Source organism: Canis aureus, chromosome 25, assembly GCF_053574225.1.
Source record: "Canis aureus isolate CA01 chromosome 25, VMU_Caureus_v.1.0, whole genome shotgun sequence".
NCBI classification, from domain to species: domain Eukaryota; kingdom Metazoa; phylum Chordata; class Mammalia; order Carnivora; family Canidae; genus Canis; species Canis aureus.
Window position 1 is genome coordinate 16,805,638 of NC_135635.1, and position 26,547 is coordinate 16,832,184.

Sequence of the window (26,547 nt, forward strand, 5' to 3'; positions counted from 1 at the left end):
GTTTTCTGATGTATGGCAAAAAAGTAAAGCTTCTGAGAAATGTATTTGCCTATAAAAAGTAAATTAAAGCTAATCTTTAGGACGCCTGTGTGGCTCAGCGGTTAAGTGTCTGCCTTCAGCTCAGGTTGTGATTCCAGGGTCCAGGATCAAGTCCTGCATCTGGCTCCCTGCAGGGAGCCTGCTTCTCCTTCTGCCTGTGTCTCTGCCTCTCTGTGTGTGTCTCTCATGAATAAATAAAATCTTAAAATAATAAAATAAAAAATAAAGATAATCTTTATAAAATCTGTAATTGTTTAATGAGTCATCAACTTTGTCCTAGGAAATTATATTTGTCATTTTAAAAACACAAACTGATCAATCTTCTTTTAATTAATTTCACCCCATAAACATTCTAATTTATATATTATATATTCTAATTTTCTTTTTTTTTTTTTGTTTTTTTTTTAAAGATTTTATTTATTTATTCATGATAGTCACACAGAGAGAGACAGAGAGGCAGAGACACAGGCAGAGGGAGAAGCAGGCTCCATGCACCGGGAGCCCGACGTGGGATTCGATCCCGGGTCTCCAGGATCACGCCCCGGGCCAAAGGCAGGCGCCAAACCGCTGCGCCACCCAGGGATCCCATATATTCTAATTTTCATAAATATTCTGTAAGTCTTTGTTAAACCAGAGAATATTTGTTTGACTCTCTCTCTCTCTGTAGCAACTCTACTGTTTTTGACTTTGGGCAAATGACAAAAACATATCTGTGCCTCAGTTTCACATGCTATCTGTAAAATGAGCATAATAATACTATCCACCCTATACAGTTGTTATAGGTACCAACCAATTAAGCAAATATATAAAAATTGCTTTGACATCTTATGGGACATGGAGCAAATTGACCACTTACCATCATTATAGGAAAATTAAAATTGTCTTTAATAGAGTGGATCTAAATATAACATGAATCTGTATTTCTTTCACATCCATGAGGATACAATAAAACATCAGTTTCAGTTTCAGAGAAATATTGCTCTTTTATCACATTAAATGTGAAATTGTACAGCTGGTGTGATACCGAAAAGAAAAATCCAAAGAGTTTACTCCTTAGTTTGACCTCCTGCAATGTGAGGTTAAACAGAGGCTGTTTATCAGAGGCAGAAGTTTTGGCATAAGCAAAGAGACTCCTTTAAATAGATTAAATAATTTAGTTATCCCAGACAAGAACTATTTATTTTCATTCTAATAAAACTAAAGTACTTGGTTGTCACCGGAAAATATCAATTACAGTTCCCCTTGAACAATGCAGTACTGCTGATTGAAAACCTTACCAATAACATAAATAGTTGATCAATACATATTTTGTATGTTATGTGTATTATATACTTTTATTTATGACAAAGTAAGCTAGAGAAAAAAGTTATTAAGAAAATCATAAGGAAGAGACACCTTTACAGTAGGGTACTGTATGTATTTTTTAAAAAAATCTGCATGTAAGCAGACATGTGTGGTTCAAAGCCTGTGTTGTTTAAGGCTCAGCTGTATACTCTATTTGAAATAACCGAGTCTTAAGGGCAACACAACTCTAGGAGGTACTATTTAAATTGAAGTTGTCCTAGATTTTTGTATTAATTATTACCATTTCCCAGCAGATGGCAGTACGATCTCTTTGACTTGGGTATGATGTTTTCAAAAGGTTTCTTTAATCCTAAGGAAGAAAATCCTTTTAAAAGCTGCATATTCCCTAGTACAGGGTGTTGGATCCCTCCCTGAGCCTTTCTGTATCTCCCCAAACTGTCAACATTAACAAAGCACAGGTGTTCCATGCAGTACTTTGGACGCCAGCCAAAAGAAATCCTAAAAGACAAGGGAACTATGAAAATACAAGCTGTGATATCCAAAGTATGCTGATGTTAGAAGCCAAGGTACACAAGATTGAGAGCTGCCTAACATTTTGGCAATTGCCATGCCTAAAACAGCCATAATTTCAAAATCCCAGGTGGCTTTACATAAAAATTTTATCATAACTCACTGGGTGGTGATGTTCAGACCACTCTAGACTTCTCTAGCAGCAATACTGCACCTGACTGATGAGAGGTGCATCAGTTTGGTCCTCATTTTCTCTTCTTAGCATGAATACCCACATGTTTCACTACAGAAATGTTAAATATTATTTTATCATTCACTGCTGCACCTGGTCCCATTAGAGATGTCATAAAATATATAGTATATGCTGCATATTACCTTTCTACATTCTGAACATTTAATTTCAAAACACACCCGGCCCCAAGCATTTCATATAGCCACATTTAAAGTACATTTTATTGGGGGTGCCTGGGTGGCTCAGTGGTTGAACGCTGCCTTCAGCTCAGGGTGTGATCCTGGGGTGGTGGGACCTAGTCCCACATCGGGCTCCCTGCATGGAGCTTCTCCCTCGGCCTCTGCCTCTCTCCTTCTCTCATGAATAAATAAATAAAATCTTCAAAAAAAGAAGGTACATTTTATTGCTTCCTCCTTGGAATGTCCAGAAGAGTGGCACTGACACACAGTATATGCTGCAAGGTGCATTAGTACTATTGTCTATCAGAACTGTCATACTATTTTCAAGCCTCATTAACATCAAAGACAATTGCAATAACTTCTAGGCAATGTATCCTGTAATTTTTTTAAAAAGATTTTATTTATTATTTATGAGAGACAAAGAGAGAAAGAGGCAGAGACACAGGCAGAGGAAGAAGCGGGCTCCTCACAGGGAGCCTGATGTAGGACTTGATCCCAGGACCCCGGAATCACGCCCTGAGCTTAAGGCAACGCTCAACTGCTGAGTCACCCAGGCGTCCACAGTAATGTTTTTATAATTTGCTTATTTACATAAATTAAACACAGGGAATACATAGCTAAGGAAAAAATATCAGATTATAAACAAAGTTACACTTGAAAAGATACACTCTGCTTTACTTGTACACCATAATTTGAATGAAATATATTCTTAGAAAAAGTTGATACGCTTTTTAAAAAATGTTGCTTACCAAAAGATGGCTACTTTGTCTAAAACAAAGTTACACATTAGTGTTGTTGGTGTGAGGCTGGAAGCTACAAAGCTCTTCCTGTGTTGAGTCTGGTTTCCATAACTAAATGTGGAGCTAATTTTGGAACACAAAGCCCTGCCTGTGCACCCTCTATATCTTGACAAACTGTCAACATTAATTAAACATGGGTACACAATTTTCTGCTGTATTGAGGGAAGGTTTAACAAGTCACATTTTTCTCTCCCCTTTTGTTAAATGAACATCCATTTTCAGACCTCACCCCCTGACACTTTCCCCTTTCTGTATTCCTATCAGTGACCACATCAGTCCCTTCTGAGATGACTATCCTCCACCCAACTGTCTAACAGAAAGTTAATATTAATAAAAGCTAAATTAATTGAGTGTTTAATAAATTAGAGGCACTCTGGAGTTGAAATAGTAGTAAAAGTTCACAATTATTGAGCATTTACTGTGTGCCTGGCCTTGTTCTAAGCACTCTACACACCTTAATTCATAGACCAAGCCACTTGGAGCATCTGAAATGTGAGTAGGGCATCACATTTTGGTCATCAGGTTGACAGAAGAGATGTAGCTAGCACTTAATGGATTGGGACCAGAGACGCTAAACCTCTTGAAGCTCACTAGTCTAGTGAGGAACTGTCCCAACCCAAATACAAATGACACTCCAACCAAGAATCACTCTCTTGCTGTCTCCACCATTCTTCTTGTTAAATGATTCATCTATTTCAGAATTTTGTATTATTTCAGATTACATTTAGGATTAAATGTGAAAACAGGTCTGAGCTTTCAGCCAATAGCTGTCCCAGTTGAAAACTATTGAGCTGTTATGCATAAAAGCACCTCTTCCTATCATCTTCTACACTGCCACCATAATAAGTAGAAACAAAAAAGTCTCAGAATACTTTTTATCCTAAAGCCACCAACATGATAGTTTAAGAAAAATTTTATATTAATTCTATTTAACTTGGGGGCATGAATTCTTATAAATGACCTGTCATGGAAAAATTTTTAATAGGTTTGTTATTCTAATTGTATTAGTGTAAACTGAACAAAAGGACATAGACAAATATTACCTACAACAGAGAACTGGATTTTGCAGTCACGTAAGTCTACATGAAATTCATTTTCTTCCGATGGCCATGCCCTCTTGATTTCAGTTGAATGTTTTGAAAATGAATTCTTTGCTAGTGGCCAAAAGCATAGGGCAGGTAAAATGCACGATATGTTAACTCTTGATGTGATATTAATAATAAACCTATTATTTAAAAAAAAATAAACCTATTAAATCAACTTCACTGGTTCTCTAGTTTCTTATTTATTTCTCCTAATTTCACTTTTTAGTCATCATTTCTATAGAGGCAGCAAATTATAAGCCTTCTCTACTATAGAAATAAATGCTTGCCAGAGTCTTGACAGCCTCTAATTATCAGCTATACACAAAGAACTTTGGGGGTGGGGGAGGAATAACAGACTGAAGATTAAACCTCAAACTTAATCACCTGACAAGCCTGTTGAACCAGATTCCTGGTTCAGCAGATCTGTGTGGAGCCCAACAATTTGTAGTATTAAGAAGCCCCCAGGTGATGGTGATGGTGGCGATGCTGTTCCTCAGGCAAGATTTCCATTAGCACTGGATTAAGGTGGGCAGGGAGGCAAAACCTAAACTAGAAAAGCCATTTCACAGGGAGATAAGCTTAAAGGCCAGGATGCTTCACAAGACCTATAAGTTTGAAGATACTAAAAATTTAAGGTCTAGATTATGTTGGAATAAGAACTCCTAGGTTTCAGATTTATACCTGTTCTGTATTTTGAATCATAGGATATCCTGGCTAATTTCTATACTCAAAGTCCTTCACATCTTTTAAGGCTTAAGGTATTTCTGTGAAGTCTACCATTATTTTTAAAGCTATACCTACAGTTGTTTGTGATGGAAAAGTTCATTTTTTCTGTCATTTCACTTATATGTAAAGCTTCTGAATTTTTTTATAAATTAGAAATGGATGGAGAGGCTTTCCTCCTTCACACCTCATTGCAATCTACTGTGACTCTATAATATATTTCTTAAAGCGATGCAAATGAGATTTCATTTCAACACCTCTTCTGTTATGTCTTTCAAAAAAAAATACTGTACTTTCAAAGTTGCTAGTTGAAGAAACAATATCTCAAAAAATAAGCTAGAAGTAAAATATGAGAACAAGAAATCCCAAAACAGATGATATGCAGTCTACAAGAAATCCACTCTAACAGCCCTAAAAGAGATCTTACCTGCATTAGTTGCTGCTTCAACTTCTGTATTTCTGAAATGTTCAGCTCACTGAATAAGTCAGAAACAGGGTGTAGAGACTCTCCTTTCCTTAAAGTGGGAGTCCGATAGTCTCCATTCAGTTTCACAAGGGGCCCATGGATATGCCCATTCATTTTGTCATCATTGTTTGGTTCACTGGCATCCTCCGTGAACTTGAGGCCATCTACAGAGATGCTGATATGGTTATCATTGAGGGTGATGTACTGGGAGAGCTCCTTCCGCAGGATGTTCTTTTGCTCCCTCTCGTTTTTTAAGGTCTCAAGGGCTTCTTCCAGTTGATGCTCCGCGATCTCTTTCAACCGGATGGCATCTTCCAGTTGGCTGTTTAATAGCACAGTTTCCTCCTCAAATCGCTTAATCTCATGCTTTAAGCCTTCATATTCAACCTGAATTAGATAGGATAAAGAAGATTCATAAAACTAAAATTTGGGTCTTACAAAACTGCCATTAACCACTCTAGCAGACCTAATTGTTTAAAAAATTGAAATGTTACACTACTTTTATTGTATACCTGAAACTAATATAACACTGTATGTTAACCAAAAAAAAAAAAAAAAAGCACACAGTATATATACTCTTAAGGTAACATAGGATGGTTTCTTTGGAAATTACATATAATTTATAATGTATTATTATATAACTAATATATAATTTATAAATAGTTTTATATAATTCATATATGTAAACTAAATTCTTCGTAGAGATGAAAAAGGGGTCTTAGAATTTCTTTTTATGAGGACCAATGGCCAAAAGGGGGCACTGTTTGCCTTAAAAAAAAACAGGAATAAAAAAAAAATAAGTATTGGAATATTTACAACCTAGAAAATATTTTATCATCACTATTACTCTGTCCTATGATGAGAAAATTTTTATATTTAAAGATAAATAACCTAAAAGATCATAATAAGAATTTAATCTCAAATTATGTTTGAGAGTAAAATGAAGCAAAGAAAAATTTTATGTGCTTAATCTGGAATAACAGTACTGATTGATTATCTGATAATAAAAAAACATATATTGTTATCAATGTAATATTCCTTTATTTTTAAGATTTTATTTATTCATGAGAGACACAGAGAAAGAGAGAGACAGAGAGAGGCAGAGACATGGGCAGACAGAGAAGCAGGCTCCACACAGGGAGCCCAACATGGGACTCAATCCCGGGTCTCCAGGATCAGGCCCTGGCCTGAAGGCAACGCTAAACCATGGCCTAAACTGCTGAGCCACCAAGGCTGCCCTGTAATATTCCTTTAAATTGAGAACGAAATAGCCTGTGTAAACACACTATTGGTCATGAAAGCCCCAAAGGCAAAGAGGTCTCTACACAGACAGGCCTTCTTTGAGGCCTTGTCCATGGCACTAATTACATGCTACTTTTTAATAACTATTTTATCTCCACAACTATACTGAAGTCTCCTCAGAAGAAACAAATACTTGTTATGCACCCAAGTGTCCCTCAGTGCTTCAATATGCTGTCATAGTATTTCAACTGAATTCTGCTCTTCAACAAATGTTTGCTATTATGAATGAAAAAATAAACTAGAAAAGGTAATATAATAGATATTAGATACTAATATAAACTATGTGCTTTGTTGTACATTTATTTTACTGTTTATATTCAAATTTGTTTTTCAAGAAATATTTTATTATTTATTTATGTATTTAGATTTTATTTATTTATTTATTTGAGAGAGAGAGAGAGATTGAGCATGCATGAGCAGAGGAGGGGCAGAAGCAGAATCCCCACTGAGCAGGGAGCCAGAGGCAAGGCTCAATCCCAGGACTCAGAGATCATGACCTGAGCTGAAGGCAGATGCTTAACCAACTAAGCCACCCAGGTACTCCAAGAAATATTTTTAAAAATGAAAGAATAAGGATCATGGACCATTACCATTTTCATCTTTTTCTATTCCACTCCCCACCCCATCCCCCTTCTTCACATAACCTCAGTGCAATGGATTATCTTGCAAAGGTTAGGATAACAGTTTTGTTTTTTTTTTTTAAGATTTTATTTATTTATTCATGAGAGACAGACAGAGAGAGAGAGAGAGAGAGGCAGAGACACAGGCAGAGGGAAAAGCAGGCTCCCTGCAGGGGACTACTCCAGGATCACACCCTGGGCCAAAGGCAGCCCTAAACCGCTGAGCCACCAGGGTTGCCCAGGATAACAGTTTTTGATACAGGTTTAGGTCAGATGGAGGGTTGGCTGATGTAACAGAGACCTAGATAAGTGTAATTTAATCTAGATAGAAGCTTGGTTCTTTCTCATGTAACACTATGGAGATAGACAGTCAAGGGCCAGCAGGATTCTCAGCTGCATGAGAACCATCCAGGAACCAGGCTTCTTCTATCATATTGCACTGCCTCCTACTCTGGTCCATATGATCTAAGGTGGTTTGATCATGTCTCAAGCAGTGGGCCAAAGTAAGGGGCACACTCCTTCTCTTTAAGAATATGTCTCAAAAGGTGCCCATATCACTTCTTAAATCCCACTGACTGGTACTAATCACATGACACTTACTTCCAAGGGAGGTGAAGAATGTTGACTTTACCTGACTTTACCCTGTGTAGCCTTATGGTCAGTTAAGGGTGAGAGGACCACCTGGGCGCCTCAGTTAGTTAAAACAGCTGACTCTTGGTTTTGGCTCAGGTCATGATCTGAGGGTTCTAGAATCAAGCCCCATGCTGGGCTCTACACTCAGTGGGGAGTCTAGTTGTGGATTCTCTCTCCTTTTGCCCCTCACCCTGCTCTCTCTCTGTCTCCCTCTCTCAAATAAATAAATCTATATAAATAAATAAGTAAGTAAATAAATAGACATTGGGAGGGGGAACAATGGTTATTGATGGACAACCAGCACTCCCTGCTATATAAGATCACTGAAGTCTCATACATCCATGATAGAAAAGACTCAAATCATGGAAATTGCTTGAGGTAACAGAATGTGGGTCCTTGTCTTTTTGTTTTTTTTTAAGATTTATTTATTCATGAGAAACAGAGAGGTAGAGGCATAGGCAGAGGGAGAAACAGGCTCCCCACAGGGAGCCCGATGCGTGACTCGATCCCAGGATCCTGGGATCAAGACCCGAGCCAAAGCAGGACCCTCAACCAACCGCTGAGTCATCCAGGCACCCGAATGTGGAGCCTTGTGTTATGGTTTCTTCCAGGCCTGCTTATATACAGTAAAGTTATCTTCCTCCTGACTTATTTTCCTTTCCTTGGACAACTCAGGATATCTGGTTGCTAAACTTTCCTAGTATATCAAGCAATCCTCTGACTGCTCCCAAATTACTCGATAGCTTACATTTGCAGACATTTCTTTAGTTTGCATTGTAGGTCTTTTATTCTGTAATCTTGTTAAACTGATAGCTTAGCCCAAGGATTGTTTAATATTTCTGTGTCTTCTGGATGAAATCTAGCCCACCACCTATTTTTGCAAATAAAGTTTTATGAGAACACAATCACACTATTTTCTCTCTGGCTACTTTCATGCTACAACAGCAGAGTGGAGTAGTTGGAAGAGACAGGACATATATTAGGCCTACAAAACCTAACATACTTATTATCTGGCCTTTATAGAAAAGGTTTACCAATTCCTGGGCTAGACTTGAAGACATTAATTTAGTTTGCATTGCAGATTTTTAAAATTTTGCAGTTCATATTTAATTAATGGTAAACTTTGTATAAACCTGATCTCTTTCTCTGGGCAGCTTCACTCTCTCTACTGATTCAAATGTGGTTCAAGCTCCTAATATTCACCCAGCTGTTTCATGTTTCTCTGCATTGGCAAAGGTGGTCATCTAAAACTCTTATTCATACTTCAAGACTCATGTCAAAAATCTGATCCTAATTCTGGAGTTTTTACTGACCCTTTCAAGCAAACAGATCACTCCTTTCTGGTGCCATCATCATAAGGCTGCATCATATGATTACAGCCCCAACAAAGTGGAGGCACCAAGAAACAGACGGCACTTAAAAACTGATTTCTGGGGGCACCTGACTCTTGATTTCAGCTCAGATTTTTTTTTTAAATTTTTATTTATTTATGATAGTCACACAGGGAGAGAGAGAGAGAGGCAGAGACATAGGCAGAGGGAGAAGCAGGCTCCATGCACCGGGAGCCTGACGTGGGATTCGATCCTGGGTCTCCAGGATCGTGCCCTGGGCCAAAGGCAGGCGCCAAACCGCTGCGCCACCCAGGGATCCCTCAGCTCAGATCTTGATCTCACTGTTGTGAGTTCAAGTCTTGAGTTGGGCTCCATCCTGGGCGTGGAGCCTTCTTAAAAAAAAATTGATGTCTGACATTTTTAAGATAGCATCACCATCACTATTAGAAAAATCAGTACTTTGGTACAATTCCTACAGCAACTTTATAGGTTAGTAACTTTTTCCTCTTACACTACATGAGAGTTGGGGTAAGTATCATAATCTTTCCAGAGTTTAGGAAGTTTAAAGATCTTAATCTAGCCCCATATTGCCAAATCTAACACATAGCTTTTAATATGCAATTACATGGATGGCTATGAGTCTATTATTGCCTTCCCTCCTGGAACTATAAATTCTTTAAGACAGTGACTATATATTTTGTCCTTCAAAAAGTACATGGCTTCATAGAAACTCCCGAAACACAGGTTAAATGAAATCAAACTGAAATGAATATGTTCCCTAGGTCTCTTATGATATTATTTCCTGATATAGAAACATATCCCTGGAGGAAATGTTCTTCATAATATCAGTATGATTGAATTATTAATTTTAACAAAGGTTTTCAATGGTTAGATAACAAACATTGAGTGCTGTAGTTTAGTATGTGAGATATTAGGGACATAGAACTTATTATATCTCCCCCACCTCCCACCAGTACAACTCTAGAAATTGAAGCTAACATAATTTCCTGCCCTGGAGGTAACACTGGGACCAAGCAAATTTTCCTGTTAACCCTATGTTAACCAATACTGAGACTAGGCATAAAAAACTTAGCTGCCTGTGGGAAATACTTGCTCTTAGATGAGACTCAACTAAAACAGCTTCCTCAAGACCAAAGTCAAGACCCTCACTTTGTTGTGCTTCCCAACTGACAGCCATTATGTCATAAACTCATCTATCCCAACCAGTTTCCCACCATGTAAGACCCAGTTCAGACTCTAAAATCCTATAAACACCCTCTCTCTAAACCTCCCATTTTGAGACATTACAAGGCTCTGTTGAGGTGGGTGATCTCTTACTGGAAAGGCCTAATAAATAGCTTTGCTTCATCAATGGGTTTTCTGATGGGGAAGTGACAGCTGACTTGACTTCTCTTTATGGCTGGTGCTTCTTCCTACACTTTTTTCAGATATTTTGGTTTTAAATAGTATAAAAGTATAAAATGTATTTGTAAGACTGGACCTGATTTATTTTGTACACAGAATCAAATCAGCAGAAGAGGGATGTGGCTAAAATTTTCAGTCAACTCTCTGATGTTACATATATTTATTTCATATTCAGTATCACAATAAAACTTGTTTTGGTTAATTACAATAATCTTAAATTTTAGTTTTCTTTCTAAGCTGAAGAGTGAATATAGGCAAGAAAAAAACAATTTACTGATTCTTTCAACAGATCTTTATTTAATGCCTTCTATGGACCAGGCTCTGTTCTAGATGCTATAATATAGTTGAAGGGGCTAGAAAAAACCAGCAAACTAATATATAGAAACTATACAGAGAATAAGAAGTGCTAATTAAACAACAGTCATTTAGAAAATAATAAATAGCTAAAAAAATGGAACTTCAGGAAAAAAAGAATCTTCTAGTACTTTGAACCAAGCATTTTATAATGTTAGTAGCTTGGCTACTCAGAAATGTCAACTCAGGGATCAGGAGTCAGGAGTATACTTCGTGTAGGGAGTTTCAGTACAAAGCAACATTCAGAGTAGTTTTGAGATTGAAAGCACTGTCATCTCATTGAAAAAAAAAACCCTCTGGCATTTGTACATTAAGTATTATATTTAACACTTCATTAATTAGAAACAGAGTTTATGATGGATTCTAACTCCTGTCAATAAAGGTCAATAGTAAGGAAAAAACCCAAAAAACAAAACCCAGCATTGTCTTCATTGGGAAAGACTTGCACCACTATAGTGTGTCCATTTGTCAGGAAATAAGCCAGAATGGCCCTTTGCACAGAAAATAATTTCAAGTTAATTAATTAGACACTTAATTGGGAATATTACCATATTATATCTAGAAAATAAAATTAAAGAGATGCATACATTTTCTCATGTGTTTGTTTTGTTTTTTTTCAAACTTCTGAGTTAAACATTTGATTTCCATATTTCAATTACTGGTGGAAGGGCATGGGTAAACCATAAACAGTAATCAGCTAGGCTAATAGTACAAATTCCCATAGAAACTGCATCTGGGTTAATGAATACTCACAGGATACCTTGGCAGACTTTCAAAAATACCTTATACTGGCCTAAATTAACCTCCTGAGTAAATCAGTCTACCACATGCAGTGATGGGAGACTACAAAAAGGCTGTCTGGTCACACTCCTCCTGTGTAGGGAGTGGAGAATATTTATAAGAATTGGGAATAATGACCATTTCAAATATCTGTACTTCAAGTACATTCAAGTCCTCTGCATTTTTCATCAGTAACTAAAAAAGATAAACAACAAAAAAATACCCTTCTTAAGAAGCTTTTAAGCATACTTAAAAAAATTCTTCTCAGTCTGATTTTCTTCATCATGAGCTCATTGATCCCAAACTGAGACATGGGATGCCTACATTATTGCTAGCCCTCAGAACACACAGTGAGGCAGTGCTTAAAAGAGAAGGACCGAGGGACACCTGGGTAGCTCAGCGGCTGAGTGTCTGTCTTTGGCTCAGGGTGTGATCCTGGGGTTTCAGGATCGAGTCCGGCATCAGGCTCCTTACATGGAGCGTGCTTCTCCCTCTGCTTACCTATGTCTCTGCCTCTCTGTGTCTCTCATGAATAAATAAATAAAAATGTTTAAAAAAAGGGGGAAAGACCGAGGTATAAACAGAGGGGGATATGTTGGTAACTTTTCTTAATGGTCTGAAACCATCCCTTGTGCTCCCTGGCAAACATCCTGTTCCCCCAAACCTCCAAAGCTGGAGGAAGTGGCAGTGATCAGAAATTAAATTTCAATTGTGTCAATACATGCACTTTTTTTCTTCTGGATTCTCTCTTTTCCTTCTTAACCTTTGTACCTATCAAAACCACAAATAATTTGGATAGAGATAGGAGCCCTGGAAGGGAATAGAAGTAGAAGCACATATCTGAGCTAGTCTCAAAGTTTACTTACTAAGTTACATACTTTTGTTACTCACTGTAACAAACCACAATGCAAACCAATAAAAAAATAAATAAATAAAGCAATTAAGCCATCTAAGCCTCACTACCAAAAAAAAAATTATTTAAGTGTAGACTAATGTGATGTTTTTGGTCACATTATAGCTGAAAAAAAAAAAAGAGATACTATCTTTTTCTTATAATTTTGTTCTTATTGATTTATATTTCATAATCCCTTTCTATTTATGATTTAAAAGTAATTAACAGAAAGAGAGAGAGAGAAAGAGAGAGAGAGAGAAAGATTGCTTTTAATGAGAAGTTGTCAAGTTAAATTGATTACAGTACATTTCATTTCTGCCTAAAATAAGTTAACACGGAGCTAAAAGATAAACTAAGATCCAGTGTCCTATCCAACAAAGCTTTATTGTAAATTATCCTTCTAGGCTTGCCTTTTAAATGTTAGTTGAAATAGGAGGGTTGGGAATCAGTACATAAATATCATAGGAAGATTAAGGCAAATTTTGACGAGTTCTTTTCTGTGAAATAAAAAGAAGATTTAACCTTAGTGGTCAGAAGATGTGGCTCCATCTGGAGTGTAACTAAAAAATTTCTTGAACCTCACCTGGTTCTGCTTTAATGTGGACACGAGTTTCTGCAATGTGATATTTTCTTCCTCCAGCTCAGTGTAGTCCTGAAGGAGGCGGGCCTCTCGGAATTTGTATTCTCGGATTTCATCCTTCATCCTTATTCTCTGTAGCTCCACCATCTCATTGTTCTGAAACAACAGAATACACAGTCAATATAAACCTTTCTTATTCTAGGCTTTATAAAGTGCAAATATCTTGGTGGTTAAAGATAATAATAAAACAGCTCATAGAATGTAAGTCAGTACCACCTTCTTTTGAATGGCAACGCAGTGATGTCTGTCAAAACTCTGAAAAGCACACACACAAGATCCAGCAATTCTACATCTAAAAATCACTATTAAAGGGGGAGCCTTTGTGGCTTAGTCAGTTAAGCATCTGCTTTCAGCTCAGGTCATGATCCCAGGGTACCGGGTTGGAGCTCAGCATTGGGCTCCCTGCCCAGGGGGGAGTCTGCTTCTCCCTCTCCCACTCCCCTTGCTTGTGGTCTTCTGTCAAATAAACAAATAAAATCTTTATAAAAATCACTGTTAAAGATTTTTCCACAGAGGCAAATAAAAGAGAAAAATTTAAAAATGTATATTTACACAAAAAACAGGAAACAGTCTAAATGTTTGCTATTGGGGAAACAATGAAATAGATTCTCATGCATCCATTGAATTGAGCATTATAAATTTTTTTGTATTTAATATTTTATTTAAGTTCAATTTGCCAACATATAGCATAACACCCGGTGCTCATCTCATCATGTGCCCTCCTTAGTGTCCATCATCTAGTTACCCTATCCCCCCACCCACCTCCCTTTCCGCAACCCTTTGTTTCCCAGAGTTAGGAATCTGTCATGGTTTGTCTTTCTAATGAGCATTATAAAATTATTTAAAAGAGTGAGAAAAAAAATGAGGAGCTTTATATACTAAAAGAAAAATATAGCTATAACATATGAAATATAAAAGAAAATTATAGGTTAGTATGCATACAATACTAGCTTTCTATATTCTTGGGGGGTAGGGGGAGTATCCATCCCCAAGTTTCCCAATTAGCCACATGGTCTGACCTGCCTCTGCCCAGCCCTTGGTCACTCGCTTCAGCCTCAGTAGCTTTTCTCGTGTTCTCCCCCAAGCTGGACTTGCCACCTCATTCTTGCCTTGAGTCTTTGCACTTTGCCTCACAGAAGTCCCTCCCTCCAGATCAGGGGTTCTTAACCTCTTTGTGCCATGGCTCTCTTTGACAACATGCAAAGGTGATGAAGCTCTTCTCAGAATAGTATTTTTTTTTTTTTTTTAGATTTTATTTATTTATTCATGAGAGACACAGAGAGAGGCAGAGACAGGCAGAGGGAGAAGCAGGCTCCACACAGGGAGCCTGACATGGGACTCGATCCCGGGACTCCAGGATGAGGCCCTGGGCTGAAGGTGGTGCTTAAACCACTGAGCCACTGGGCTGCCCCTCAGAATAGTGTTTTAAGGGAAGTGAAAGGGCTCAGAGCACACCACCCCAAAATATGCCACTTTGGCATACTGATTATTCTGAGCTGCAGACTCTTGAGAAACAGGAGATGCAGGAAGGGCTTTCTGCCGTCCCCCTTTCTACCTAAAAGTGGAACACAAAACAGCCCCTGAAAAGGTGCTCTCCCTGTACCAGAAGAGAAGAATGTTCTTACCAGCAAACACTGGGAGTTGGCACCAAAATGGATTTGTACAAACAAACGTTCTAAAATAACCCTGTTCTTCCATGAGTTTCTCCATACATTTCCTAGACACTGTCCCACAATTTACTGCCCCTTGCCTAATTTATCATATTTTGTCACATTCCCACAATTTATTGTTCTTTGTGTAAGCTTTGAGGCCTAATGGCTTCTTTGGGTCTGTATTTTCCTTCTAAAGACTCCTGTGTACACATAAAAAAATTAAATAGATTTGTATGCTTTCTTCTCATTTATCTGTCTGATGTCAGTTTAATTCTTTGGCATAAAAGTTGGGATTACAAAGGATTATATTATATTATATTAAAATTAAGTTAATACAATCTTTTAAAAATTATGATATGGTAATCAGGTAGTTTATCATAGTAATGGTCTCAAATTAATCATACTTCTCTGGGAGTCTCCTCTCAAACTGAGCTGGCCTCTAACTTGCTTTGACCCACAGAAGGTGGTAGAGGTGAGTGGGACCCTTGAGCCTTGGCCTCAAGAGACTTGGCAGCTCTTGCTCTCTTGGAACACTGCCATATACGAAGAAGCCAGGATAGCCTGCTGGAGTCATGTGGCCCAGCCCACACTCAGCACCAACTGCCAAGTATGGGAGTGAGACTTCTTGGACTATTTGGCTCAGGTGAGCTGCCAGGTGAGAGGAGCCATGTGACTGACCCTTGGCAAATCCATAAGAACTGCCCAGCTAAGTACAACTCAACTGTCTGATCCACAGAATCATGGGGTATTGTTTGGGGTGATTATATAGAAATATATAATCGATACTGTAATTATGTGTGCTTCCTTATTAATACAATGTCTTAATTATTTAGTGGCAGATCTAAGAAATACCCTAATTTCAAAGCAATGAAGATATTTCAAAATACCTGCAAAAACTGAGATACGGTATGAAAATATTGATCACAAAGTAACAGGTAATGCTAATACTGCTGAGGTAGTCAAATAGGATTCACTCAAATGGAAGAAAATGTTAAATTTCAGTCTGAGTCTAGTGAAAACAGAAATGTAAGTATTTTTCCCATCCAAGCATCCCACTAAGTCTCCTGAATTCTATCCACAGACTCTTAGGACCCAGGTCAAAAAACTCTTCTGCTTCTATTTGTCATTTAGATCTCAATTCAAATGTCATCTCCTTAGAGTGGTCTTACCCTGAACAGCAAAGATGAGATAGCTCCCTGACCTTTACCCTACAAGGTTTACCTTTTATATCAGCATTTAGCATATGGTAGGTACTCAAAAAATAACTGTTGAAAGAGAATCACTAACCATTACTTGAAACCATTCACTTACTTTCTTTGCATTTTTTACATTTATTAAATTTCCTTTTTGATCTGAGCATAATGAACCTTTTCTGTATTTTAATCAATGTGTCCCTAACACCTGGCAAATTTTAAGCTCTTATAATCATGGAATGAACAACAAAACAAAAATACAAACGGTTAATACAAAATTTAAAGAGGAATATGATTGCTGAGATGATGGGTTTTTCTCTTGTACTGTTTTAGAGTGGGGAACTAAGGGAGAATAACACACTTTGAAATAAAACATACCTAAATCTTTCAAATAACTACATTTGTTATAATTCTTCTTTACTATGTAGTGCAGAAACTTGGAGGCAGAAAATTTACTTTATTCTCTGGCCCTTGGACAATACTCTGAGCATATGTGCCCACTAAGTATAGAATGAAAAACAGAGTTTGGCTATAAAGCCAATTTATAACATTTCATTAAGTTCTTTTATTTTGCAGAAACATGAAACCTTAATATAATATTTTTCCATTTCTTAAAAAACTTACCATTAACTGAGTGATATATATTTAGTTTTTCATATTCACTTGCATAAAGATATGAAGAAGCCTGATAAGTTGGATGCCAGTCATTTACATAAAATTGTGAAGAAAAATGTTAAGATACAAGAGATTCTATATAATGTGAATGTATACATTGTAAAAAATGTAATGACCAGAAGCCTAGCTTGTATACACTGAGAATTAACCATAAAACCTTATATAGTGAGATAGTAAATGTCAAACAAATTTAAGGTCACAGCAAAGCTAATGAGGATCCCTAACAAACAAGTCATAAAATAGCTAATGAAAACTCCTGATGCTAATTAAGGGAAAGGAACAGCGTGGCTGAGAGACTGATTAAGTTGAAAGACCAGCTAATAGTAAAACAGACACAAGGCCCAAAGAAAAAAAACTGGTCTTAGGAATTTTGCTAGAAGCCCTTGTTTTTTGAACTGCCAAAGATTATGTTCTATGGGCAATGTTCTTTGTTTCCATAATAAATTTAAAATACTACTCCTGGTTTTTTTTTTTTGTTTTTTTTTTTTTGTGCCACTCATCACACATTTATCTACTACAATTTTTTCTTCCTGGGTTTATAGAAGGGTGCTGAGTTTTACTAAAAACCCCCATAAAAAATAATGAGAGTAAGAAAAATAAAGCAGATGAAAAAGGGAAGAAAAAGGCATAACCCCAGAATGCTTTTAGCCTTTCACCTCCAAAGACCTGAGCCCCAGCCTCTCTTCAGGAAGAACAGATGAACCTGAAATGTTTGGGGTAGACTATCCTCATTATTTGCACTGCGTATGAGCATAGCAGCATTCTTAGTTTTATTTTAATTAATATTAAAAGGATTTCTTTATGTGGAAATAATAAATTCTATTACTGGCAAGAAGAAAATATAGGTAAAATCTGTTACCACACCAAAGTAATGTATAAAAATAATGTCTTCTAGTTACATAGCTTAGTCTTTTATAAGTTAATTATATTAATTGTCACATTAGGTCTTAAAAACCACTTGTGTGAGATGGGTGACAGACTCTCCAATTTACTTATCTATAAAATGGGGATCCTGATACTTAACATTATGTGGTAATTGTGAGGATTTAATGATGTAACTAATGTGGGGATAGAAGCAGTGATGCCAGGCACGTAGATAATTTACCTTAACACAACAGAACAAGCGCCATCACAGAGATTCACACCACAAGGCTGAACAATCAATTACTCTTGGGTGAGTCAGCAAAAGCTTTACAAAGGAAGCTACATTTGAGCAGAACCCTGAAGGACAAGTAGAGTTAACAAAATGGATAGAGGACAGACTGTGCAGTCAGAAGTAAACTTCTGAAACAAAAGCAGAGTCATACTTGTGTTGAGGGCAGTGCTAAAACATCCAATAGTCAAACTATTTCCTTGGGGAATCAGTGAGGATAAAGCATGGATAGAGAGACAGAAAGAGAAATTCACAAAATCTAGAAAATAGCCAACTTTTTCCAGCTAATGTCTAAATTCAACATTATTTCATATGAGAAAATGTTAAATTACAGACTAATGTTCATCTAGGGGATAGGAGAGGACCCATAATGTTTTCAGTGCTTAGAACCTTTAAAGTTCTTAACTGGGCTGTGGTTTAAAAAACAGTGCAGTTTGGTGTGGTTGAAGCAGAGTAACTCGAGACAATTTTGCAGGAAATTCTATGTTAAACAAAATAATTTGGAGAACATCAAAGTCTCTCAAGCAAAGCAGCCATGTGATCAGATCTATGTTTTGGCAAGTGACCCTGCAGAGAGTAGACAGGGTGGGCTGTAAGAAGAAAGAGCCACAGACAATGGGCTGAGCAGCTGCTCCAAGATCCCAAAGTGAGGGAATACAAGGAATGTTGAGGGATATTGCAGTTAGAATGATTGACACAGAAATGAAGAAAAAAAGAAGAGTAAGGGTAAAGGTAACTAAATTGAGCTGTAAGAAGAAAAGACATTTGTAACAAAGTGAATGTCAGAGTTAGTGATGTGACTTATAAATAATTCTTAGGTAGGAGTAATTTGGATAGTCAAAGTTGGAATTCTGATCTGTGGAGTAAAGGAAGACAGCAACACTGGTCTAAGTGGAGTAAGCTAGAGATGGGAATGGATTGGGTATGCCTCACGTCTCTCCCAGAGAGTTGCCACTGCCAGAGAGTTTGCTTACTTTATTTTCCTTTACTTGGCCCAAAACTAACACTTCTTTTGTTGATGAGAGGAGTGGACCATTGTTCTTTTTGCTTCCCCCAGCCAAGAATTCTCTGCCCTGGGGTCAAGAATCCCTGGCCCTGGTTAGCTGAGGAACATTTAGGGGTGGGGGATAGGGAGGAAAGGGGTGACACTTTAACCCAAGGGAGCTTGCTGACACTGCTGCCTGCACTGCCCTAACTCTCCATGCCTGAGGACAAGCACACACTTTATCTGAGGATTCCACAAGCACAAGGCTCTGAGTTTCTCTTTTTGTAAGGAAAGAAGGATGAGGCTTCTGGATGACAGATCCATGGGACAGGCACTGACCTCCCAGTTCCTCAACCTCAGCTTGGGTGATCGGCTCTTCTTTCCCATGTCAGCCACTCACTCTGTGTTGTCACCAATAACCAAACCTCCTATTCTTCCAAATCATTTCCAGTTCTCCTAACCCAACCATTCTTCCAACTCCGATCTCCAACTTGCTCATTATTTATGACCTTGGGTCTTCAATTCTCTCCTTGTCCAGCTTCAATTCCACTGTTGTCACACACTCCCTTGCAATCACATTTCATTCCCTCTCTCTTGATCATAAAGCCTGTTCTGCCTTGCATGCCCAAAGCTAAATATGCACAAAGCTAAACTCCAACACTTACTAATCTTGGCCAAGTCTATTTATTTCTTCATGTCTACTTCTTTTCCTGTAGGGGGAACCACTTCCGGGGGGTTGCTTCCTGGATTAGAATGGTGTCTGGTAGGAGGGGTCAATTAAAAAAACAAAAAAGTCCTGAATCTCAAATTCAAAGAAGCCTTAAGCACTGGTGGTCATACTCTTTCCACAATGTAGTAAGTTTCTTGCTTTGCTGGTTTCCTATTTTCAGTTTTTCCTTCCCTCCCAAAACTCTTGACTCACATTTCCTTCTAGTTGTTGTGTGGGGAAGGGGGAGGAAGGCAAGGTGGTTTGGTTCCTATTCCTATTCTCATTTTCATTAATGTCTTCCAATCTACTGTACAGAGTTTATTTTATTTTTTAATTATTAGTCTCAGAGGTAGAGGTCAGTGATTCATCAGTCTTATATATTACCCAGTGCTCATTACCATCACATGCCCTCCTTAATGTCCATCACTCAGTTTCCCAGCCCTCCACCTCCCTCCCCTCCAACAGCACTTAGTTTGTTTCCTATGATTGAGTCTCTTATGGTTTGTCTCCCTCTCTGATTTCATCTGGTTTTATTTTTTCCTCTCTTCCCCTATGATCCTCTGTTTTGTTTCTTAAATTCCACATATGAGTAAGATTATATGATAATTGCCTTTTTGATTGACTTTTTTCACTTAGCATAATACCCTCTGGTTCCAACCATGTCATTGCAAAGGGCAAGATTTCGTTTTTTTTTTTTTTTTTTTTTTTTTTTTATGGCTGAGTAGTATGCCACATCTTCTTTATCCATTCACCTATCCGTAGACATTTGGGTTCTTGCCATAGTTTGGTTATTGTGGACATTGCTGCTATAAACATTGGGGTGCAGGTGCCCCTTCAGATCACTCCATTTGTATCTTTGGGGTAAATACCCAGGAGTGCAATTGCTGAACCCAGCAATTGGGTAGCAATTGAGTATTTGGGGTAAGTACCCAGGAGTGCAATTGCTGAACCCAGCAATTGCAGGGTAGCTCTATTTTCAACCTTTTGAGGAATCTCCATCCTGTTTTCCAGAGTGGCTGCACAAGTTTGCATTCCCACCAATAGTATAAGAGGGTTTTCCTTTCTCTGCATTCTCACGAACATCTGCCATTTCCTGACTTGTTAATTTTAGCCATTCTGACTGGTATGAGGTGCTATCTCATTGTGGTTTTTATTTATATTTCCCTGATGCCAAGTGATGTGGAGCATTTTTTCATGTGTCTATTGGCCATTAGTATATCTTTAGAGAAATATCTGCTCATGTCTTCTGCCGATTTCTTGAATGGATTGCTTGTTCTTTGGGTGTTGAGTTTGATAAATTCTTTATAGATTTTGGATACTAGCCCTTTATCTGATAAGACATTTGCAAATATCTTCTCCTGTTCTGTTGGTTGTCTTTTAGTTGTGTCTTTTGGTTTGATGGTTTTCTGTCTCAGATTTAGGTCTTTCATCCATTTTGAATTTGTTTTGTGTATGGTGTAAGAAAATGGTCCAGTTTTATTCTTCTGGATGTGGCTGTTCAATTTTCCCAACACCACTTATTGAAGAGACTGTGTCTTTTCCATTGGATATTCTTTCCCACTTTATTAATGATTAGTTTATCATGGAGTTGAGGGTCCATTTCTGGGGTTCCATTGATCTATGTGTCTATCTGTACTGTCTTCATGATTTTTTTAATTTATTTTTTTAAGTTTTTTTATTTATTTATGATAGTCACAGAGAGAGAGAGGTAGAGACATAGGCAGAGGGAGAAGCAGGCTCCATGCACCGGAAGCCCGATGTGGGATACGATCCCGGGTCTCCAGGATCGCGCCCTGGGCCAAAGGCAGGCGCCAAACCACTGCACCACCCAGGGATCCCTACTGTCTTCATGATTACCTTTCTAATAGAACTTGAAGTCTGGAATTGTGATGCCACCAGCTTTGGTTTTCTTTTTCAACATTCCTTTGACTATTCGGGGTCTTTTCTGGTTCTATACAAATTTTAGGATTATTTGTTCCAACCCTGGGGAAAATGCTGATGGTATTTTGATAGGGATTGCACTGAATGTATAGATTGCTCTAGATAGCATAGACATTTTAACAATATTTGTTTTTCCAATCCATGAGCATGAAACATTTTTCCATATCTTTGTATCTTCCTTGATTTCTTTCATGAGTATTCTATAGTTTCTGAATACAGATCCTTTACCTCTTTGGTTAGGTTTATTCCTAGGTATTTTATTGTTTTTGGAGCAATTGTAAATGAGATTGACTATTTAATTTCTCTTTCTTCTAACTCAGTGTTAGTGTAAAGAAATGCAACTGATTTCTATGCATTGATTTTATATCCTGCTACTTTGCTGAATTCCTGTATGAGTTCTAGCAATTTTGGGGTGGAGTTTTTGGGTTTTCCACATAAAGTATCATGTCATCTGTGAAGAGTGAGAGTTTGACCTCTTCTCTGCCAATTTGAATGCCTTTTATTTCTTTTTGTTGTTTGATTGCTGAGGCTAGACTTCTAGTATTATGCTAAACAGCAGTGGAGATAGTGGACATCCCTGATGTGTTCCTGGCCTTAAGAGAAAAGCTCTCAGGTTTTTCCCATTGAGAATGATATATTCACCAAGGGCTTTTCCATATATGGCTTTTATGATACTGAGGTATGTCTCCTCTATCTCTATACTGTGAAGAGTTTAAACAAAGGATGCTGTATTTTGTCAAATGCTTTTTTTGCATCTATTGAGAGGATCATATAGTTCTCCTTTTTTAAAGTTTTTTTAAATTTTTAAAAAATTTTTATTTATTTATGATAGTCACAGAGAGAGAGAGAGAGAGGCAGAGACACAGGCAGAGGGAGAAGCAGGCTCCATGCACCGGGAGCCCAATGTGGGATTTGATCCCAGGTCTCCAGGATTGCGCCCTGAGCCAAAGGCGGGCACCAAACCGCTGCGCCACCCAGGGATCCCCCTTTTTTTTTTAAATTAATGTGTCACACTGATTTGTCGATGTTGAACCACCCACTTGGACATGGACAATAATCTTTTTTTTCTAAAGATTTTATTTATTTATTCATGAGAGACACAGAGAGAGAGAGAGAGAGAGAGGCAGAGACACAGGCCGAGGGAAGAAGCTCCCATGTAGGGAGCCCGATGTGGGACTTGATCCCCGGACTCCAGGATCATGCCTCCGGCCGAAGGCAGGCACTAAACCGTTGAGCCACCCAGGGATTCCCAGAAAATAATCTTTTTAATGTATGGTTGCATCCTATTGTCTAGTATCTTGGTGAGAATTTTTTGCATCCATGTTCATTAGGGATATTAGCCTGTAATTCTCCTTTTTTGTGGGGTCTTTGTCTGGTTTTGGAATCAAGGTAATGTTGGCCCCATGGAACAGGTTTGGAAGTTTTCCTTCCATTTCTATTTTTTGAAACAGCTTCAGAAGAATAGGTATTAATTCTTCTTTAAATGTTTGGTAGAAACGGGGATCCCTGGTGGCGCAGCGGTTTGGCGCCTGCCTTTGGCCCAGGGCGTGATCCTGGAGACCCGGGATCGAATCCCACATCGGGCTCCCGGTGCATGGAGCCTGCTTCTCCCTCTGCCTGTGTCTCTGCCTCTCTCTCTCTCTCTCTGTAACTATCATAAATAAATAAAAATTTAAAAAAAAAAATAAATAAATGTTTGGTAGAATTCCCCTAGGAAGCCATCTGGCCCTGGACTTTGGTTTGTTGGGAGATTTTTGATTACTGCTTCAATTTCCTTGCTGGTTATGGGTCTATTCAGGTTTTCTATTTCTTCCTGTTCAGTTTTGGTAGTTTATACGTATCTAGGAATGCATCCATTTCTTCCAGATTGCCTAATTTGTTGGCATAGAGTTGCTCATATGTTCTTACAATTGTTTGTATTTCTGTGCTGCTGGTTGTTATTTCCCCTTCCTCATTTGTGATCTTACTTATTTGGGTCCTTTCTCTTTCCTTTTTGGTGAGTCTGGCTAGGGGTTTATCAAACTTATTAATTCTTTCAAAGAACCAACTCCTAGTTTCATTGATCTATTCTACTATTCTTTTGGTTTCTACTGCATTGATTTCTGCTCTAATCTTTATCAATTCTCTTCTCCTGCTGAGTTTAGGCTTTATGTGCTGTTCTTTCTCCAGCTCTGTTAGGTGTAAGGTTAGGTTATGTATTTGAGACCTTTCTTGTTTCTTTAGAAAGGCTCGTAGTGCTATGTACTTCCCCCTTAGGACTGCCTTTGCTGCATCCCAAAGGTTTTGAACAGTTGTGTTTTCATTTTCTTTTGTTTCCATGAATTTTTTTAATCCTTCTTTAATTTCTTGGTTGACCCATTAATTCTTTAGTAGGATGCTCTTTAGCCTCCACGTATTCGTGTTCTTTCCAAATTTCGTCCTGTGATTGAGTTCATGTTTCAAAGCATTGTGGTCTGAAAATATGCAGGGAATGTTCCCAATCTTTTGGAACCAGTTGAGACCTGATTTGTGACCCAGTATGTGATCTATTCTGGAGAACATTCCATGTGCACTCGAGAGGAATGTGTATTCTGTTGCTTTAGGATGGAATGCTCTGAATATATCTATGAAGTCCATCTGGTCTAGTACTGTACACAGTTTAAAGATAATAGATTCTGCCCTGAAAACGAACAAAACTTGACCTTTATATCTGTATTCCTATTTCTTTTTTTTTCCTATTTCTTTTTTTAATTTATTTTTTATTGGTGTTCAATTTGCCAACATATAGAATAACACCCAGTGCTCATCCCATCAAGTGCCCCCCTCAGTGGCCGTCACCCAGTCACCCCCACCCCACCCCCCCTCCCTTTTTACCACCCCTAGTTCATTTCCCAGAGTTAGGAGTCTCTCATGTTCTGTCTCCCTTTCTGATATTTCCCACTCATTTTTCTCCTTTCCCCTTTATACCCTTTCACTATTTTTTATATTCCCCAAATGAATGAGACCATATAATGTTTGTCTTTCTCCAATTGACTTCTTTCACTCAGCATAATATCCTCCAGTTCCATCCACGTCGAAGCGTATTCTATTTCTATATCCATGAGCACCCTTCCTCATATCATATTTATCTTCACTCCATTCTGATGGGCACTGAACCTGCTCTTGTCAAAGTTATCAATGACTTGCAATGTTGCCACTGAATTCAGCACATCTGTGCTTTCCTCTTACTCCACTTCTTCAACAGCATTTACCACTCCCTCCTTTTTGAAACACTTTCTCCTTTTGGCTTTCCAGACATCTAAACTAACCTCATTAGTTACTTCTTTGCAGTCCCTTCTGAATTTCTCCCCATCCTTCTCTGCTTAACCTCTAAATGTTGACTCTTCCAAATCTGTATTGAGCCTCTCCTTTTCCTGTCCACTCACTTCAAAGGCAACTTTGTCCAAGCCTTTGGCTTCCAACATACCACCTAAATGCTAATGATTGTCAAATCCTTACCAGGGCTAATAGAATCCCATGTACCTTGATTCCTGCTTCTCTTAAAGAGCTCATCATCTCTCTTTCTCCTACTCACCCAAGAGGCTCCATTTCCTGGCATTTTTGTTTCTTAACCACCTCAAGCTGGGTCCTGCTTTAGGGTTTTTGCATTTTCAATTCCCTCTCCTTGTTCACACTGCCATTTCTTCATTAGGATCGCAATCTAAATTTCATCTCTGTAAGAAGCTTTCTCTCATCATTCAATCTGAAGTAGCCACCTAGTCCCACTCACATAACCCTGTGTTAATCAGCTGAAAAGTATTTATCACAACTTATTCATGTGTTTGCTTATTGGCTATTTTCCCCTGACTAGATGTAAGAGCTATGAAAGCAGGGACTTTGTCAATAATTATTCACCACAATGCCCCCAAATCCAGGTATTTGTATCCCAGAGCTCAATTTATCACTTCCAGCCTAGATAGGATTAATGGTAACATGAAGGAAAACGGGGGAAATCTTTTTAGGGATGAGCATATTTTATACATCTAAGTTCATAGAAAAGATCTGATAAACTCATTTACTGTAAGCATATATACTAATAGGACCTGTGATGTTATTTCTTATAAGAACGGGTACAATTAATGAGGGACAGACGAACACATCCTCATGATAACAAGCTGATGGACACAGAAGGATCTTCTTCCAAAATCACAACAAGGCAAATCCCATTGCTCTATCAGGCAGTAACATGGACTTCACAAGTCTTTAGGAGAGCTATCAATGGAGAAAACACAGAATCTTTTTTTTTTTTTAAGATTTTATTTATTAATTCATGAGAGACACGGAGAGAGAGGTAGAGGGAGAAGCAGGCTCCATGCGGGCCCGATGTAGGATTCGATCCCAGGACCCTGAGATCAGGCCCTGAGCCGAAGGCAGATGCTCAGCCACTGAGCCACCTGGGTGCCCCAAGAAAACACAATATCTATAGCACCAAAGAGTCAGCATCCTCATATGCAATCCAAACTTAATAACTAGGAAAAACAAATAGGGCAAATTTGAAATATGGCTTTAAACAAACATGCTCAGCAAGGAAAAGGAAATATAAGGACATTTGTCATGGCTAGGAAAGAGTAATAAAGGAGGAGAGAATTATAACTTCAGGACAGCATTTCCCACAGTGAGTTCTAAAGTAGGCTAGTTCTTTTTTTTTTTTTTTTAAGATTTTATTTATTTATCTGACAGAGAGAGAGAGAGCACAAACAGGATGAATAGCAGAGGGAGAGGGAGAAGTAGGCTCCCCGCTGGGCAGGGAGCCTGATGTGGGGCTTGATTCCAGGACCTTGGGATCACTACCTGAGCTGCAGGCAGCCACTTAACCAACTGAGCCACTCAGATGCCCCTAAAAAAGGCTAGTTATAGAAGGTTACTAGAGCCATTCAAATATAAGTATATGAAATATTAGGTTAA

At 38.2% G+C, this 26,547-nt stretch overlaps 1 protein-coding gene across 5 annotated transcripts in view; it reads right to left on the reverse strand.

Moving 5' to 3' along the window:
- BICD1 (BICD cargo adaptor 1) overlaps window positions 1-26,547 on the reverse strand; it is a 226,328-nt gene that overhangs the window by 50,616 nt on the left and 149,165 nt on the right. For all 5 annotated transcript variants that reach the window (XM_077870524.1, XM_077870522.1, XM_077870521.1 and 2 more), the window contains exons 3-4: window positions 13,260-13,412; window positions 5,301-5,726 (exon numbers count right to left, since the gene is read on the reverse strand). In XM_077870524.1, coding sequence (XP_077726650.1) covers window positions 5,301-5,726; window positions 13,260-13,412 — 579 coding nt within the window. The remainder of the gene's footprint in view (window positions 1-5,300; window positions 5,727-13,259; window positions 13,413-26,547) is intronic.